The 18,430-nt window shown below is 42.0% G+C and overlaps 2 protein-coding genes and 1 pseudogene across 2 annotated transcripts; 1 reads left to right on the top strand and 2 right to left on the bottom strand.

Moving 5' to 3' along the window:
* Positions 1-875: 875 nt before the first annotated feature.
* LOC129388399 (defensin beta 4A) lies at positions 876-2,954 on the bottom strand. The gene is made up of 2 exons (XM_055078608.2): positions 2,784-2,954; positions 876-1,118 (listed from the first exon to the last, which is right to left on the bottom strand). The coding sequence occupies exons 1-2, from the start codon at positions 2,839-2,841 to the stop codon at positions 982-984; spliced, it is 195 nt and encodes a 64-aa protein (XP_054934583.1). The 5' UTR covers positions 2,842-2,954; the 3' UTR covers positions 876-981.
* Positions 2,955-4,867: 1,913 nt separating this feature from the next.
* On the top strand, positions 4,868-6,569 carry LOC129135842 (60 kDa heat shock protein, mitochondrial-like; annotated as a pseudogene).
* Positions 6,570-14,913: 8,344 nt separating this feature from the next.
* On the bottom strand, positions 14,914-16,354 carry LOC129388394 (beta-defensin 103A). Its single transcript, XM_055078609.2, has 2 exons — positions 16,079-16,354; positions 14,914-15,146 (listed from the first exon to the last, which is right to left on the bottom strand). The coding sequence occupies exons 1-2, from the start codon at positions 16,134-16,136 to the stop codon at positions 15,001-15,003; spliced, it is 204 nt and encodes a 67-aa protein (XP_054934584.1). The 5' UTR covers positions 16,137-16,354; the 3' UTR covers positions 14,914-15,000.
* Between the last annotated feature and the right edge of the window lie 2,076 nt (positions 16,355-18,430).

The raw sequence follows: 18,430 nt of genomic DNA, 5'->3' as shown, positions 1-18,430 counted from the left end.
AAAGACAATGGATTATTTTGGAACTAAGGTGCATTTTCCCAGACGTAGATGATATGCACATTCAGTGCAGAGCTAATGTGAAGAAATAGAGAGCTTCTTATGCGTCTAGGATACACCCACAGAGTTCATGATTTAAGGACCAAACCCTCCCAAGGAGAGAGAGCAGGGCCAGGGAGCTATCTTGATGCTCCCCCTTAGAGTCGATGCGTCTTTCTTCTTGAGGTTTGCTCCCCTCTGCTTGTGTCCCATGCCATATTGTCCTCATTTAATTGTGCCCTCAAAGAGACTTGTTTTTAACAGCATTTACTTGGATCCTATTAAGTTTGTATGTAAGGAAACCCTTGTACAACTGCATTTTGCCATCCAATTAATGAAATAGTTTATGAATGGCCAGCACATAAATGAATAAGACAAAGTCCACACTAGTAGAAATCTCATAGCTAAATGGAGAATTGAAAATTCACGCACCTCCGTAGGAGGCATAATTGCATAAGAAACCTTAGCCAGGAGAAGGGAGTCCTTGTGAAGAACAGAGGACTGGGCATCCCCTCCCTTGGCAGATCCACTATGATTCCATGAGGGAACTGGTCTTTGAGTTGGGCTTGCTTTTTTTAGGGAAGATGTGGGGTAGGTGAGGGCATGCAAGGGGAGGATGCAGGAGGAGCAAAGCACACGTTTTAGGAAAATGCCGGGAATAAATGGGGAAGGTCAAGGAATCCAAAGAATACAGATGCCTGTGACCCTGGAAAGCACTCCAAGCCCCACTGTGGCATCTCTGACCCCTGCCTGGAGAGCAGAAAAAGGTGTTTCAAGGATATTAGAGATGGCCTGCCCAAACCAACATCACCCAATGACCAAAATTACTAGGATAAAGATTCCGTATCTTTGGACACCATAGTTTAATTTGGTTTACATGTCGCACGTCTCTGATGAGGGAGCCCTTTCTGAATCCGCATCAGCCACAGCAGTTTCTTGGTCTCCTCATGGCTTTTTGCAGCATTTTGTTCCAGGGAGACCACAGGTGCCAATTTGTTTATATCTTCTAGGGCAAAAGACTGGATGACATATGGCTCCACTCTTAAGGCAGGTAACAGGATCGCTTATACCACCAAAAACACCTAACAGGGAAAAAACACACAAAAAGAGCAAACAGCGTGTAAGAACTCAAAACTCATGTTGGAAAAACACAAACCCTGTGTCAGTATCGCCTTGAGTAAATCCGCAGCGGGCTTCTTTCTCAAGCCTGGGCTTTTCCATCATGATAATGAGACGTGAGTCAGTCATTTGGATCTAAGTTTCTGTCATGGAAACTGGCACTGCTGTGGTTTGGGGGATGTTTATTTTTGTAGAACCTGATTGTGAAAGACCCTGATCTCTCCTGAGTGACTGGGGCCTCCAGGTGGGGTCTGGTAGGAGCTCAGCAACGATCTCTTGTGAATTCAGCTCCACCACAAGAAGATAATATCAAAGCCACCATACCTCCATTTTAACACACACAAGCCAGTAAACTTTTGCTTTTTCAAATCATTTAGTCTGTTAAGTATTTGATCTGAGATGGGATAAAAAGATGCAACTTACTGAAATTGTTTAATAGGAAATTAACACCAAGTAACTTACAGTTGAAAACCACAATTAACCATAGAAATAAATTTTGTAATGGCTTGTTTCTAATATCTAAGTCCTGGTTTCAACCTCATTCTTCTTTTTTTATCCCTCCCTCCTTCCCTCCTTCCCTCCCTCCCTCCCCGCCTGCCTGCCTCCCTGCCTCCCTGCCTCCCTGCCTCCCTGCCTTCCTTCATTATACTGTTCTAGGTTTTGGAAAATATGAGGTCTGTGGTGCCTCTCAGAACCCCATTGTTCTCACAAAACCCAGGACTCATAAATAAGATTGGTAAAATGAGGATTTCACAATATGATATCTATTAGATTAATTGTTTTAGGATTTATTCTCAAATTTTCTTTTTCCCTTTCTCCATCCTTCCCTTCCACTCTCCCTCTTTTATCCTTTCATGGTTTTTATTTTATTTTCATAATATCAAGGAGAAAATGAAGGTTAGGCATCCAGGTTTAAAAGTTGGTTTCAATGGGCTGTCCCTGTCCTGTGAACCTGCAGTGGCCTAGTGGCAGGGACTGTTCTCAGGGCCTCTGATCAGAAAAGTCCTGGGGGCAGAGTGTCTGCTGCAGTAGTTCTCACAGTATAGTTTGGGCCTTAAGATTATCTAGAATTCTCTAGGTTGCAGTATCTACCCTTTAAATATAAAAATTTAGAAAATGGCATTCTATACTACTTTTTTTAGATAAAATAAAAATTTCTGCCTTTTGTTTAAAAAGTCACCTAACAGGTTTCAACCATAGTCTTAGCAGTTGTAGCATGGAAAGCAGTGAATAGATGAGATTTACAAGCTATTGGGCTCCTTCATATTGGCTTAGAAGAACGAGTGAGGTGTCCATTGGGTTCTCAAACTCCTTTTCTATTGAAGGAAGCAATGCTTGGTTCAATTAAATAGGGCATTCAGTCTACTCAGTCTAAAAGTGTGGGTAGAAGAAAGGAAAGAGAAAGAAAGAAAGACATGCTCTAGGGAGAGAGGAAAAAGAAAGACAGAAAAAAAGAGAGAGAGGGAAGAAGAGAGAGAAGCAGGAGAAAAGGATAGAGGGGACACAGAGAGAGAGGAAGGAGAGAGAGGGATGAGGGAGAGATAGGTGGAGGGGAATGAGAGGAGACAGAGAACTTCTACGCCATTCTTCCATTTGGCTAACCCTCCTATTTCCCTGGCCCATCTCACCTGGAAGAGGCATCAGGAATATGAAGAGGAACGAGAAGAGGAGATACAAGACCCTCATGGCTGATGGCTGGGAGCTTCACCAGGAGCTGAGTCTGGGGAGGACATCAAGCCTTCCACTTTATAAAGGTCCTGGTCCCTGGTCACCAGGTAGAGTTCAGAACTGGTATTGGGTGCAATGCTCATTACAGAGATTAGGATTCAGCCACTTACCTGGTGAGTCAGAGAATGGTCCTCAAAGAACAATGCACACTCAGGAGATCTTATGCAAATCTGGACTCAGGAAACCCCAGAAAATCCCTTCCTCCTGCTCTTGGGACCAGAAAATTCATCTTATCTTGAACCATTTAAAACCCAGTGTGTGAATGGAGTGAGGGGCTGGGTCTGTCTCACGTGAGAACAAACTCAACCTCAGGACCTATAACCTGCCACTCACCTGCTGCCCACTCTGTGGGACGTCCTGTTTTTCCTGAGTATCTGGGGACAGTCTCAGGCCAAATTGAGAGCTCTTTCCATCTAATTCTATCCATTTCTCAGACATTCAGCTCCTGGGGATGATACAGGGCTGGCTCAAACCCAGGGACCCTGGAGGGGCTCAGGGCCTCTGGCAGCACCGGGAGCATGGTGGGCCCCATCCTCACAGGAGATCTGAGCTGGTGAAATTTATGTGAAAGTTCCCCTGAAACTCCCCATCTTCCCCACGGGAGAGAGATGAGGCAGATGGATGCCCACTTCCTTCCTCTGAGAAGGAGAATGGGAGGGTGGGATTGTGACTACATGTGTCCCCTCAGAGTTCACCCAGGCCTGGGCCAGGAGGTGGCCTACCACCCGCACTTGAGTTCCTTCCATTCACACCGTCACTCAGGGAATGTCAGCTCCACAGGACTTCAGGGCTTTGGGAGCCAGGGCTTTCTCTGCTTTCCACAGACGTCAGCGTGAAGGGAGCTCACTGCCATTGGGATTTGGTGGAGAAGCACCGAGTGGGGCTGCAAGGCCTCCACGTGGTCTCCCTGTTGGTGATGGGAAACACTTTTGAAGGAGCCCCATGTTTTCAGGGCTGTGTGAGGTCTCTGGTGTCTCTCAGGACCCTGTCCTTCCTCCGTAACCCAGAGTAGCAATTGGCGGCCCCAGGCAATGGACAGAGCCCCATCCCGGGCATTCAGGAGAGGGCCTTTCTCGGGAAAATGAGTGGCATTCATCCTGGTTCCTCGCTCTTTCAATCTAAGGGCAGTTTGAGAAACAAGCAGGCCCCAGTGTCCATGTCTGTGATGTCTCAGGGGTACAGCAGTGACAGAGACATGGGGACAATGAGGCTTTCCTCATGACCTGCCTGACCTCTTCATTTAAAATATCAGGTTCTGAAGAAACCTGATTCCTGGCAGGCCAGAGGTGGATTTAAAGGAAGCTGGTAACAATATTGTGCAGCCAAGATCCTTAATGACATTTTTATAAAAGGAAATTTCTGAGCCTAGCATGGTGGCTTACACCTGTCATCCCAGCACTTTGGGAGGCTGAGGCAGGTGGATCACATGAGGTCAGGAGTGTGAGACCAATTTGACCAACATGGCAAAACCCCATTTCCATGAAGAATACAAAAATTAGCCAGGCATGATGGCTTACGTCTATAATTCCAGGTATTTGGGAGGCTGAGGCACGGGAATCGCTTCCGACAGAGCAAGACTCAGTCTCAAAGAAAAAAAAAAAGAAGAAGGCTCTGATGGGGTATGCAAAGAGAGGGCTGGGTCAGATGCTGTCAGAACTGCTAAACAAATATGCATCCAGGACTGGAGCTTAGTCACCAGGGAGTCACTCTGATTGTCAGGGCTTTGTTTCCTTGTGTGTTGAGCAGGCTGGAATTGAGGGGCAGACTCATTCATTCCTGACACTAAAACTATTTCTTCCTGGTGAAGAAAGCATACAGAGAAATGGAATATGCAATAAAGCCTTTATGTGCTCTGCCTAAATTAATAATTTATTTATTTATTTTTGTATATTTTCTATGTCACCTTTAGAACGTAAGAGGCAGCTCTCACTTGCTGCTAATGACCTGCCTCGCCATGCGCATGTCCTGCCACCACCCCACAAAAATGCTTCCATTACCCACAGTCTTTCACCAGATGAGACCAGTGTCCAGGCTACTGGCTCCTCACCTCACTTGAAGTGATGGTAAAGATGTAAAATTTGGTGCTGATGTCCGAGCCTTAATGCTTCAAAGTGTAGACTTTTTGTCGATGCTGTAGCCATTACAATGGGGCCAAAGGGAAGAACAGTAATTATTGAACATAGCTGGGGAAGTCCCAAAGTAACAAAAGATGGTGTGACTGATGCAAAGTCAATTGACTTAAAGGATAAATATAAAAGCATTGGAGCTAAACTTGTCCAAGATGTTGCCAATAACACAAATGAAGAGACTGGGGGATGGCACTATCACTGCTGATGTACTGGTATGCTCTATTTCCAAATAAGGCTTCCAGAAGGTTAGCAAATGTGCTAATCCAGTGGAAATCAAGAGAGGTATGATGTTAGCTGTTGATGCTATAATTGCAGAACTTAAAAAGCAGTCTAAACCGGTGACCAAACCTGAAGAAATTGCGCAGGTTGCTACAATTTCTGCAAATGGAGACAAAGAAATTGGTAACATCATCTCTGATGCAATGAAAAAGTTTGGAAGAAAGGGCATCATCACAGTAAAGGATGGAAAAACACTGACTGGTGAATTAGAAATTATTGAAGGCATGAAAATTTGACCGAGGATATATTTCTCCATACTTTATTAATACATCAAAAGGTGAGAAATGTGAATTCCAGGATGCCTATGTTCTGTTGCATGAAAAGAAAATTTCTAGTGTCCAGTCCATTGTACCTGCTCTTGAAATTGCCAATGCTTACTGTAAGCCTTTGGTCATAATTGCTGAAGACATTGATGGAGAAGCTGTAACTACACTCATCCTGAATAGGATAAAGGTTGGTCTTCAGGTTGTGGCAGTCAAAGCTCCAGGGTTTGGTGACAATAGAAAGAACCAGCTTAAAGATACGGTTATTGCTACTGGTGGTACAGTGTTTGGAGAAGAGGGCTGACACTAAATCTTGAAGACGTTCAGCCTCGTGACGTAGGAGAAGTTGGAGAGGTCACTGTGATCAAAGATGATGCCATGCTCTTAAAAGGAAAAGGTAACAAGTCTCAAATTGAAAAATGTGTTCAAGAAATCATTGACCAGTCAGATGTCACAACTAGTGAATACGAAAAGGAAAAACTGAATGGAGAAACTTTCAGATGGAGTAGCTGTGCTGAAGGTTGGTGGGACAAGTGATGTTGAAGTGAATGAAGAGAAAGACAGAGTTACAGGTGCACTTAATGCTACAAGAGCTGCTGTTGAAGAAGGCATTGTTTAGGGACGGGGTTGTGCCCTGCTTCGATGCATTCCAGCCTTGGACTCATTCACTCCAGCTAATGAAGATAAAATAATTGGTGTAGAAATTATTAAAAGAACACTCAAAATTCCAGCAATGACAATTGCTAAGAATGCAGGTATTGATGGATTTTTGATAGCTGAGAAAATTATGCAAAGTTCCTCAGAAGTTGGTTATGATACTGTGTTAGGAGATGTCATGAATATGGTGGAAAAAGACATTATTGACCCAACAAAGGTTGTGAGAACTGCTTTATTGGATGCTGCTGGCATGGCCTCTCTACTAACTACAGCAGCTGTTGTAGTCACAGAAATTCCTAAAGAAGGGAACAGCCCTGGAATGGGTGCAATGTGTGGAATGGGAGGTGGCCTGTTCTAATTCCTAGAATAGTGCTTTACCTTTATTAATGAATTGTGATAGGAAGCCCAAGGCAGTGTTCCTCACCAATAACTTCAGAGAAGTCAGTTGGAGAAAATGAAGAAAAGGCTGGCTGATGTTTAAGAAACCACTATAACCATCAGTTACTGGTTTCAACTGACAAAATACATAATGGTTTACAGCTGTCATCCATGCCTACAGATAATTTAGTTTGTATTTTTGAATAGAAAGATCTTGTACATTCCTGACACTGAGTACAAGAGCCATGTACTGATGTACTGTTTTCAACTTAAATCACTGAGGCATTTTTTAGTAAAAATGAATAGTAGTCTATTCTGTTAAAATCAGGATTTTAGTGCTTGCAACCACCAAATGAGAAGTTAAGCAGCCTTTCTGTGCAGAGTGAGAATAATTGTGTACAAAGTAGAGAAACTTCCAATTATGTGACAACCTTTGTGTACTAAAAATTTGTTTAAAGTTAAAAAAGAAAGACGCAAACATCATGACACTTCACTGTAATTATCTCAGCAGAATCTCTTACATATGAGCAGACATTCCCACATCAAACACAATACAATTTACACACATTAAGAAAACTAGTTCCTCAATGTTATTTATTATCTTGTCAATATTTCACATTTCTCCAATTGTTCCAACCATGGATTCATGGCTGTTGATGTTTCTGGATACATGTTTAATCTAGATTTGCACATCAAATCAGGTTGTCATGTCTCTTAATTTGTTGAGCAAATATTCTTAAGGAAATGTCATGGTACTATGAGAAGAACCTTATTGGGGCTTAGAGTTTGAATTAAGGGACTGGTTGCCATCTTTTTCACGTGTGACTTCATTCCTGATCGATACATTCTTAATGACTACTATGCTTAACATTATTATTATAAAAGTAATACACTCACATTTAAAAACTCACCCATAAAAGAGAGTGAATTTTTCCTACACACTGGTTCCAATCCCAGGAACCACCGATAGCACTGTGGTTTTTCACTTGTTGTCCTCTCTAGATCTCAGTACATTTGTGAGGCCTTGTTAGAGAAGGAGGTGAAATTACTCTGAAATAGGAAAGTCACTGTGAAATGCAGCACCTATGTCCCTGGGGAAGAAGCCACCAAGGCTTAGGGAATATGTGCCTGGTTGTTCAAGGACAGCTGGGCTGACTGTTCCCATGAAGATTCCTATGGTTGCAGCTGCTTCTTTTCTCCTGGCACAGCCCAGTGTGACTCCTTCACAGCTGTGTTCATCCTAGTGATGAAGTGTGTTTGATAAGGACCAATAGAGGGTCATCTTTGTTTTAAAGGTAGGGTTATGATCTTGCTTCAGCAAGGAAGACCATCCACTGGCAGAACCATGGGGCTCTTCACCAAAACCAGAGATGCAGCAATTCTAGGATTTGGGGACATGTCAAGATTTGGTAAAATATACATGACTTTTCTTTTTCTTAATGAGCTAAAAGCAAAGCCAGGTTGTGTGTAAAATGGGAACCATCAAGTCTAACTGACAAATAGACTCACTATGCTGTCTTTTAATGAAACATGACCTGTGCTGTGTCCCCAAACCTCTCTCTATAACTGGGGAGAGAATTTCAGGCTGTTTCTTTGTGGCAAAATGGTTCAGTTCCCCAGGCAAGAGTGGGAAGCCTCATTCTTATAGATAGGCTCCCAGAAAGCAAACTCTCTCATCTCTATGATTTAGAAAACAAAGTTTCTCTGCATTATATCCTCAATGTTAAGTAACAGAAGCAGTTTTACTGGTTCTCAATTCTGGAGGCAGAGCCAGCTTCATGGGCTTGAAGGCAGGGCAGTGACACAGGAATCTGCTCTGAGAAGGGCCGGTACCTGGTGTCAGGCTCTGCTGATAGCTCCCTGACTTTCTTAGTTTTTTCTTTGAACTTGTGTTTTGTAAGTGAAGCTTACTGAGGACAATGGAGCAGGCACATGGGCAGAGTGGCTATGAGGGAAGACAAGGTGGGCAGGCTCAGGCCCAGGGACGTTCTAGAGCTTTGCTGTCCTGAGCATAGGCAATCTTGGAGCAGCCCAGGCACATCTGGACTGGGATGGGAGGTGGCAGCAGCAGCAGCAGCAGCAGGTGTCCTCAGCCCTGGGGTGAATGGAGGGTCTCTGTGTGGAGGCAGCACTGACACCTCTGTGCCTGTGCATTCTCAGAGTCATCCTTGGAGCTTCTGCACAAAGATTTACCCCCTGACCTGAGCACTGAGACAGGAACCATAGGTGCTCAGATAGCAAACTGGGAGGAGAGAAGCACAAAACAAAAGTGTGCCCATGGACATTGCAATAAAGTATACCAGGAAGTTCTTGGAATTCTTCAGAGAGTTTAGAATTCTTTAAGGCATTATCCAAGGCTCAGAAATGGAAATTAAACATGTAATAATAGTCAGATTCAACAGAGAAGGATGCTATATTTGTATAAAACTTCTGATGGGCCAGGCATGGTGGTTCACGCCTGTTATCCCAGCACGTTGTGAGGTTCAGGTCAGAGGATTCCTTGAGGCCAGGTGTTGGATACTAGCTTGGGCAGTATAACCAGACACCATCTCTACAAATAATGATAATAAAGATAATAAAGATTAGCTGGCCACAGTGTCACATGATCGTAGCCTTAGCTTCTTGGGAGGCTGAGGTATGAGGATTACATGAGTCCAGGAGTTTGAGGCTGTAGTGAGCAATGATCATACCACTGCACTCCAGCCTGAAAAATACAGACCTTGTCAAAAAACAAAAAACAAACAAACAAAAAAACCCTTCTGATTAATCAATTATTAACAAGCAGGGCAATTTTAAAAATTAAGTTTTTCTTGTTAATATATACATAGCAATAGAATTCATAAACAGGGGTTTTGAATAAGTTACAAATCATGATGCCATATTGGTCTGCTGTGGGCCTCTGCAACTTACAGAACATGTCAGAAGATGCATCAAAATTCCGCTGGAGAAATTGACACTTAAAATTAGATTCAAATTTACATGAAACTGATTTGTTTAAAGAGTTAAATCTTTTGAGACAAATTGTTTCACAAGAATCACCAGCTCCAGATATACTAAAATCTGTTTCAAAATAATTTATCCACATGTTGTCACAGCTTGGAATATATTCCAGAAACAGTTGCTTCAGCAGATTCTTCCCAAAAGATAAAATGAAGTTGCTCAAGGTATAAAGTTTGTTGTCTTAATATATTATTTGACAGAAAAGTGGGCCAGAAAAATTGTATGATTCATCTAAATCCAATTAATAAAGTAGTATTTTTATTCTATTAAAACTATGAAATTAATTTCTGGTGGAGATTTGTAAGATTCTGTCATTACTCCTGTATAACTATTACATTTTTCAAACAATGAAAAATATTTGTTTGAAAAAGCTTAATATCCTACTGCCTTTCATTACACTTTCTTTTTCTGCTCTTTAAACCATGGTACCCTGCATTTCCATTTCGCACTGAAACTTAGGAATTTTGCAGCCAGCCCTGCTATGGCCATTTTTATATTAGTTATCTTATTAAATCCTCAGAAACAAGCCTGCCAGGTAGGTATTACACAAGTTTACAGAGGCAGGTCCTGGGGCATGGAAAGGTTGGAGGACACGTTCAAGGTCACCTGGCTACTAAGTGGCAAAGATGCAATTTGAAATAAAATCCCCCTCTCTTCAAAGCCCATGTTCCTAACCAGCGCCACACAATCATCATGGTGTCCTGATAACCTCCCCTCTTCAACCTCCTACAACCCCAAAGCTACAGTAACGCTCTGCCTAAAGCCAAAGTCCATGGAGCTACTGTCACCCTCTCCCATCTTCTGAGCTGAGTGGTGAGTCCAGAGCCTGGCCTGGCCTGTTGTTGCAGGAGGTGAGGGAATGAGTGCGCAGTTACTGCCACCTCGTGGCGGCTCGTCTATATGACCCTAAAACGCAGATGTAATCTGTTTCCTGCCTGCCTGAAGCCTGGGTGTGCACCTGAGACTTACAGTAATTTCTTTACCCCTTAACGAACCTATTGAGAGTTCTCACAATTGTACGGATCCTCTCAAAGAATCAGCTTTTATTTACTAATTTTTAATGTTTTTCATGTCCAGTTTCTTTTTATTCACTTTTTCTTTTTCTCTTTTTTTTCTTTTTCTTATTTACTTTGGGTTTAGTTTGTTCCCTTTTCCCTTACTGTTTCTTACAGTGGAATCTTAAATTGTTTATTTGTGAGCTTTTCTGCTTTCTATCATAATAGCATTTAATTATAAATTTGTCTCCAAGAGCCACTTTAGTGGCACTTCCACAAATTTTGGTATGTTATGGTTTCATTTTCTATCAGTTCAACATATTTTCTAAAGTATCTTGTGATTTCTCCTCTGGACCACTTAGAGACATGTTCATTGATGTCCCAATATATGGAGATTTTTCCAGATGACTTTCTGTATTGATAGTTTTGTAAATTCCACTGTAGATAGACACTGTCTTTTGTATAACTTTAAACTATGTTGATTTTTTGAGACGTTTCATAGATTAGTATGAGCTCTATTGGGTAATATTTTAATGCATTCTGCTGTTATTTGGTAGAGTGTTCTATAAATCTCAAATAGATTGTGCTGGATGGTAGCGTTGCTCAAGTCTTCTCTACCTTTACTAATATTTTGTCTGCTTTAAAAAATCTCTTACAGGAAGAGAAGTGTTGAATTGTCTAATTGCAATTGCTAATTTGTCTATTTCTTTAATGTCTATTGATTTTTCTTTAAGAATTTCAAAATTCTGTTATTAGGGGCACACACTGATTTAATATTAATATCTGTTCTTGGTGATGTAACCACTTTATCATTAGGAAAAATATCTCTCCCTATTACTGATAATACCCCTTGCTCTAAAATCTACCCTAATTTATGTCAATGAGCCAGTATAGCCAATCCTATTTTCTTTATACTAATGTTTTCATACTATATCTCTTTCCATCCTTTTATTTTTACTCTAAGTTTGTTCTTAAAGTTTATATATAAAGTGGGTTTTTATAGACAGCATGTAGTTGGGTCTTGCTTTTTACTGAACTGACAATCTCTCTCTTTAAGGAGCTTCTAGAATGTTCACAGCATGCTCTTTTCATCATATGGAATCAAATTTCTACCTAGCATCTTCCCTTTCTGCCAAAAAACTTATCTTTGCATTTTATAGTACAGACTGGCTGGTGAGGAATTCTCTTAGCTTTTATTGTTGTTACTGGAAAATGCCTTTACTTATTATTTGATTATGTGTTTACCCTTTTTTTAGAAATATACTTTTGCTGGGGTGGATTTCTAAAAGGACATTTTTTTTCTTTCGGCTTTTGAAGATATCACTTATGTTTTGTTCTTCTGTAAGTAATATGTCTCCTTTCAGACTGCTTTTTAGTTTTATTTTTGTTTTTGAGATGCAGTCTCTCTCTGTTACTCAGGCTGGAGTACAGTAGGGTGATCTCGGCTCACTGCCATCTCCGCCTCCTGGGTTCAAGAAATTCTCCTGCCTCAGCTTCTCGAGTAACCTAGGATTATAGGTGCATGCCACCATGCCTGGCTAATTTTTGTATTTTTTTTTTAGTAGAGACAGGGTTTCACCATGTTGGCCAGGCTGGTCTCAAACTGCTGACCTCAGGTGATCCGCTCGCCTTGGCCTCCCAAAGTGCTGGGATTACAGGCATGAGCCGCTGTGCCCGCCCTCAGGCTGCTTTTAAAATTTTATTTTTATTACTGTTTTAAAATAATTTGATTATGATATGTTTCATGTGGTTTTCTTCATGTTTCATGTTTCAACTTGGATGTCTTCATGTGGTAAATTTGTGTGTTTATAGTCTCACCAAATTTGGAAAACAATAGGCCATTCCTTCCTTAGCTCTATCCTCTCTCTCAAAACTTTTTTTTTTTAATTCGAGATGGAGTCTTGCTCTGTCACCCAGGCTGGAGTGCAGTGGCATGATCTCGGCTTACTGCAACCTCTGCCTCCCAGGTTTAAGCGATTCTCCTGCCTCAGCCTCCAGAGTAGCTGGGATTACAGGTGCACGCCACCACACCCAGCTAATTTTTGTATTTTTAGTAGAGATGGGGTTTCACCATATTGGCCAGACTGGTCTTGAACTCCTGACCTTGTGATCCACCCTCCTCAGCCTCTCAAAGTGTTGGGATTACAGGCGTGAGCCACCGCGCCTGGCTGTCTAAACACACATAGTTGCTAGATTGCTTGATGTTTCTGCACAGGTCACTGCTTATTATTTTCCAGCCCTTTTCTCCTCTCTTTGCACTATTTCTTCATTCATTTGTAGTAATATAAACTCAGGTTTACTGATCTTTATTTTGGAATATATGCCACAATCCAATTCATAGTATCTTTTACTCAGATGTTTATTTTTAATCTCTGGAAATTCCATTTGTTTCTTTATATCTCTCACTCATCATGAACAGTTTTTCTCTTCAAACTTGGACATATTTATAACATTTATAATAGCTCATTTATATCTTTTTTTGCTGATCCTAGTATCCTTGTCATTTCTGGATCTGTTTTTACTGAATGATTTTTCTCTTGATTATGACCATATTTTCCTGCATAGCAGCTAATTTTTTATTAGATTCAGTGTGCTATAAAGCACAAATTGTTGAGTGATGGATTTAGTTGTTTTTCTTTGAAGAATGTTAGGCTTTATTCTGTCCCACATTTAAGTGTCTTATAGATCAGTCTGGTCCTTTCAAGAATGGTTTAGAAAAAAATTTGTTAGAGTGGTTGCAGAACAATTTAATCTAGAGCCAAATAGCACTACTACTAATGTGTTAGTTGCCCAAGGACTCTGCAGTCTCTCCACTTTGCTAGTGGGAATGAAAATTTTTCCAGCCTTTAGTGCTCCTAAAATTGTTATCCAATCCCTTTTGGGTGTTTTTGTTTGCCTCTAGCCTTGTGAAGTCTTACCCCAAGCGTGCTCACATGAAAACACAGCCCAGGACTGAAGATTTACCATGTGTCCCTGCCCCCACCACCAACACTTCGGGGCCTTGCTTCCTTCTAGGTACCCTCTCTCTGCTATTCTGCCCTGGAAGTGGGGGTGTTCTGTGCTTTGGGAAGTTTGATTTCAGTCTCTTCAATGCTTCAGGATTGCTGGACTTCGTTTGAGTCTTCTTCTGTGTGCTGTGGTCTGCACCCTGCTGCTGTAGTGAGCTGGGGGCAATCGAAAGTCTCACTTAATTGGTCTGTTGCACTGCTTATTATCCGATGTCTGAACACAGCTGTCACGCATCTTGACAGGTTCCCTTTTGTCTGCTGTCAGAGGGAGATTCCCATAGCAGTGAGTCCATTTTGGATGGAAAGTGAGGAGCAGTCTCATCTTTTTGGGCCCTTGAGCCTTTCTTCCTAAGAGCCTTGTTGTATTGTCTTTTCTCCATACATGGAGCCATAACTGGGGTCTGGTGTCAGGTATGAAAAACCACACACTCCATTTGCTGGAATCCTTCTGTGTCAACGTTGAGAGAGCACTAGATAGTTAAACTGCAGTACCTCCAAATCATTTGAATGATTAAAGATAATTCAATCAATAAATCATTTGAATGTACTTCAATTCAATAAATACTTGTTGAGCAGCCTTCATGCTCAGGGCACTTTACAAGCACTACAGGAAGAATTAAGACAAACTCCTTGCTTTTAAGGCTCACAAAATCTAATATGGAGATTGGCAATATGTCAGTGTACACAATGTAAAAACCAAGCAAGGGTTGTAGATGGAGGACTCAAGTCAGAACCCTGTGGTGAACCAGAGGAAAGACTGTAAGCATTTGGGAAATCACCTGTGTTTTTAAGGTGGAGATAAAATGTGAGACAGTCCCTGAAGGACAGTTTAAAGTTTAGAGATGAAGTTGGAGGAGTGAGGCAGACATGAGGTCAACCAGAGCAGAGGCATCGGTGAGAGAAAGCAAAGTGAATATCTGAGGAAGAGCCAGTTTCCTTATTTCTCTGAAGACAAAGTTTTTGGAAGGAATTGGGATAGCCCCTGAGGGATGCATGAAAACCTTAGAGATAGATTTGGTGGAGAGATGCCATTTGGGGTAGAGGGACTGAAAAGGCCCAAGGCTTGGATGACATGAAAGCAAAGGGCATATTCCAAGAGAGTGAATAGTCCAACTTCACTGGGGCATAACATTCACAAAGGAGGAATAGAACCTGGTAACCCTTGGATAATAAGGTCGGGCTCCCTTATAGATTTCTCCAGAGATTCTACTTTCTTTGAATGACAGGTGAGTCCTTAAGATTTTCTGAGTTGTCTGTTTGGAAACAAGTACCAAAATATCCAGATTTAAAAAAAAAAAAATCAAGCTCCTAATTTTTTTTTAAAAAAGAATGTAATTTGATTTTACTTTTATAAACTTTAAGAAGGCATTTCCACACTTTACAACACTCTCGTCATGTTTCAGGGTTCTTATTTCTTTCTTCGGCAGCATTTTCGGCCACGCGTCGAGCACTTGCCGATCTGTTCCTCCTTTGGAAGGCAGGTGAGCACAGCACACCGGCCGCCTCTGACTCTGCAATAATATTTCTGCAATGTGTTTATGATTCCTCCATGACCTGCAATGACAAAATAGCACACACAGAAAGGTTTTAGGAAGGCTTTTAGTACACATACAAGGCTTCTGGAATTCCTCAAATAACTCATCTCTTGCTTTTCTTGTATTCTTTTGTTTCTTTTTCCTTTTTCTATAAAATCAGGAGGAAAATAAAGGTATGACTAAACAACCCATAGACAATGTTTCTAAGGCTGCAGCTCAGCTGTGGACCCACAGTGGCACCGGGGAAGTGGTGTGACCCTGTGACTGCCGCAGGAACAGTGGGGGTGCTGAGGCTGTGGTGTCCTCAGAGGTAGCACAAACATTCCACCTCCAACCACCGCACTTAGTAAAACAGGAGCCTGTGCTTCTATTCTCAGAGTAAATCAATCTTTCCTGCTATATTAAAATTTTATGTCTGATTCATGTCTCATCAGCTGGTATAATAATCTTCCCTTGAAGAGTTGGGGAAAGAGATACCTTTGGGGAGCTATTTAGTTTCTTAATGATTTTTTTTTTTTGAGGTGTACTCTCACCCTGTCACCCAGTCTGGAGTTCAGTGGCATGATCTCGGCTTACTGCAACCTCCGCCTGCCAGGTTTAAGCAATTCTCTGCCTCAGCCTCCCGAGTAGCTGGGATTACAGGTGCCTGCCACCGTGCCCAGATAATTTTTGTATTTTTAGTAGAGACGGGGTTTCACCATCTTGGCCAGGCTGGTCTTGAACTCCTGACCTCGTGATCTGCCCACCTCGGCCTCCCAAAATGTTGAGATTACAGGCATGAGCCGCCGCACTTGGCCTCTTAATGATTCTTGTCTGAAAAAAAAATGGTGATGCCTAGTTCCCATATAACAAATCTGCTTGGTCCAAAGCACTCTGACGGATGGAGAAATACTGACTCTGAATTATATATTCTCAATTAGCTCAATCTTTAGATTTCCCAGCCCATCTTACCTGGAACAGGCACCAAAAACAGGAAGAGCAAAGCAAACAGAAGATAATGGATCCTCATAGCTGCCAGGCTTCACCCCACGCTGAGACTGGATGAAAAGGTGTGCTTGGTCACTTTATAAAGGTTCCAGCCACGGCTGCAATTCTTGTCATATTACAGTGATGACATTATGACATGTTTTCTGATGCATCATTCCAATGCCTCTCGCCATGCAGAACACACCCACTCACTCAGTTAATTAGGAACCCAATGGTAAGGCAGAGCTCCCTATGGATTTGTGGCTGTCCGGGTGCTCTCTGGACTCCAGGGGCTTGTCTGGGTGTGGGTCGGATTGGGGTGTGGGTACAGATAGGGCTGGCATGGGCAAGAATGCCCCCTTTGGAGAATAGTCTCAGGGCATGTGACTAGGGGCTGACTTGTCTGTACTTTGCTACTTTGGAGCTTTTTTCCTCTTCCTAAAATGCTGGGAGAGTCTAAGACCCTCCTGGGGACCAAATAAATCCAGCCCTGGACATATTCAATACCTGGCAATAGGACTGGCTTTTTGGTAGTGAGGTAAGGGAGGAAAATGGGCTACATTCAAGGTTAGCTGACCGCCTGGCCCTTGGCCTATGATGGGGTGCTATAATTTGAGTGAAACATGTCTCATTCTTTCATTTTTTTTTTTTTTTGAGAGACAGAGTCTCACTTTGTTGTGCAGGCTGGAGTGCAGTGGCATGATTACAGCTCACAGCAGCTTGAGCTGTCAGGCTTAAGAGGTCCTCCCACTTCAGCCCCCTGAGTAGCTGGGACCACAAACGCATACCTCCACACATGGCTAGATTTTAAATTTTCTGTAGAAAATAAAATGGGGTCTCACTATGCTGCCCAGACTGGTTTCAAGCCCAGATGTGAACTCCTGGGCTCAAGCAATCCTCCTGCTTCAGCCTCCTAAATTGCTGGGATTACTGGTATGAGCCACTGTGTGCGGCCCATGTCCGATTCTTCATCATTGTCTAAAACCTACCAAATTTATGAGTAAAGAAGGTGTTTAATTTTACTTCATCAGAGAAAGAGGATGCTGGGATGATAGATTTAATAGACTGGCATCTCCTCCTAGTCAATGACTGTCCCTGTGCAAAAGAGGGGCTTCAGAATAGACATTTAAGACCTCAAGTTACTCTTGACTCAGGAGCATTCAAGGCAGTCCAGGGGCCAGATGATTTCCCCTGCATATAGATTCAACGTTTAGAGGGAAAAATGCTAAAAAAGAAAAAAAAAAAAACAGCTATTAAACTTAAATGTTCAGGAATCCAATGGATGGGTTGTATTTGGTTGACTATCAATTGGGAACTAAGTAAGTCAATGACAATTCAATTGGGAGCTGAAGTCACCGTGATGTCTCCTAGCTGCTGCTTCGTGTGAATGCAATTATAACGGATCCACTAAGGATCAAGGGTGTGTTAGTTCTGGGAGTGTGTGTTCAGAATTTGGGTGCACCACACCTGTCAGATTCAGTAAGAAAACTCTGAACACATACTATAGGAAGGGACAAGTATCATGTTTTCAGCATAGGTGAGGGTGAAGTGGATGAGATACCAAGAGGGACCAGTCTTGGTTCTTTCTCTCCAGAAGCTCCATGTAGGGCCAGGTAGATGGGCAGACAGTCAAATGATAAATTTAGGATGGATTCTAATGGGAGTCATAGGAAGATTTCAAGCACAGGGCTGCAGAAACGTAGAAGAAAGATAACTCATCATAACTCAAAGATAACTCTTTGAGCCAAGAGTGGAGCTCAATCAGCAGATTTAAGACTTTAGATATGTAGATGCTTCTTTTTAAAATCTAACTTTCCTCTCAAGTTCATGATTTCAGACGAAGCAATTGGAGATATTTATAAATGGGGGAAGGAGGTGAGTGTGGGTGGGATGGGTGCTGACTTCACAGTCTTACTATGTCAGAGATAACGATGGCATTGGGTGTTGTAGAGGATTAGCACCAGCCCTCAGCCTGGGGTGAAGACAGTCAGACGCTGGAGATGACTTGCTTTTCCACATGGAGAATAGACTTCCACAGGTGAACCCCTGGTCTAACCTGTTCCTTCATAGACTGGGAGGCATTTTTATGGCAACACCACTATTTCATAAAGGTTCCTTGGGGAGGAAAAAGTGCCACTTTTTCTTGTCAACTAATTTGGGAGCTGGAAATTGGAGATTGGGCTGTGACAATCAGCCTTTTCAAGTTTGGACATACTCCAGACACACAAAATCCGTTTTGAGAGGGACTTACGTGTTTTAAGAAAATTATAAAAGTAATGCATTTTTATGGTAAAATTTCAAACAATAGAAGAGAGAGACTGTGTAATTTACTTCTCT

Source organism: Pan troglodytes, chromosome 7 (assembly GCF_028858775.2).
Source record: "Pan troglodytes isolate AG18354 chromosome 7, NHGRI_mPanTro3-v2.0_pri, whole genome shotgun sequence".
NCBI classification, from domain to species: Eukaryota; Metazoa; Chordata; class Mammalia; order Primates; family Hominidae; genus Pan; species Pan troglodytes.
Note: the sequence above shows the minus strand (reverse complement) of the source record. Positions and strands in the feature narration are given on the sequence as shown.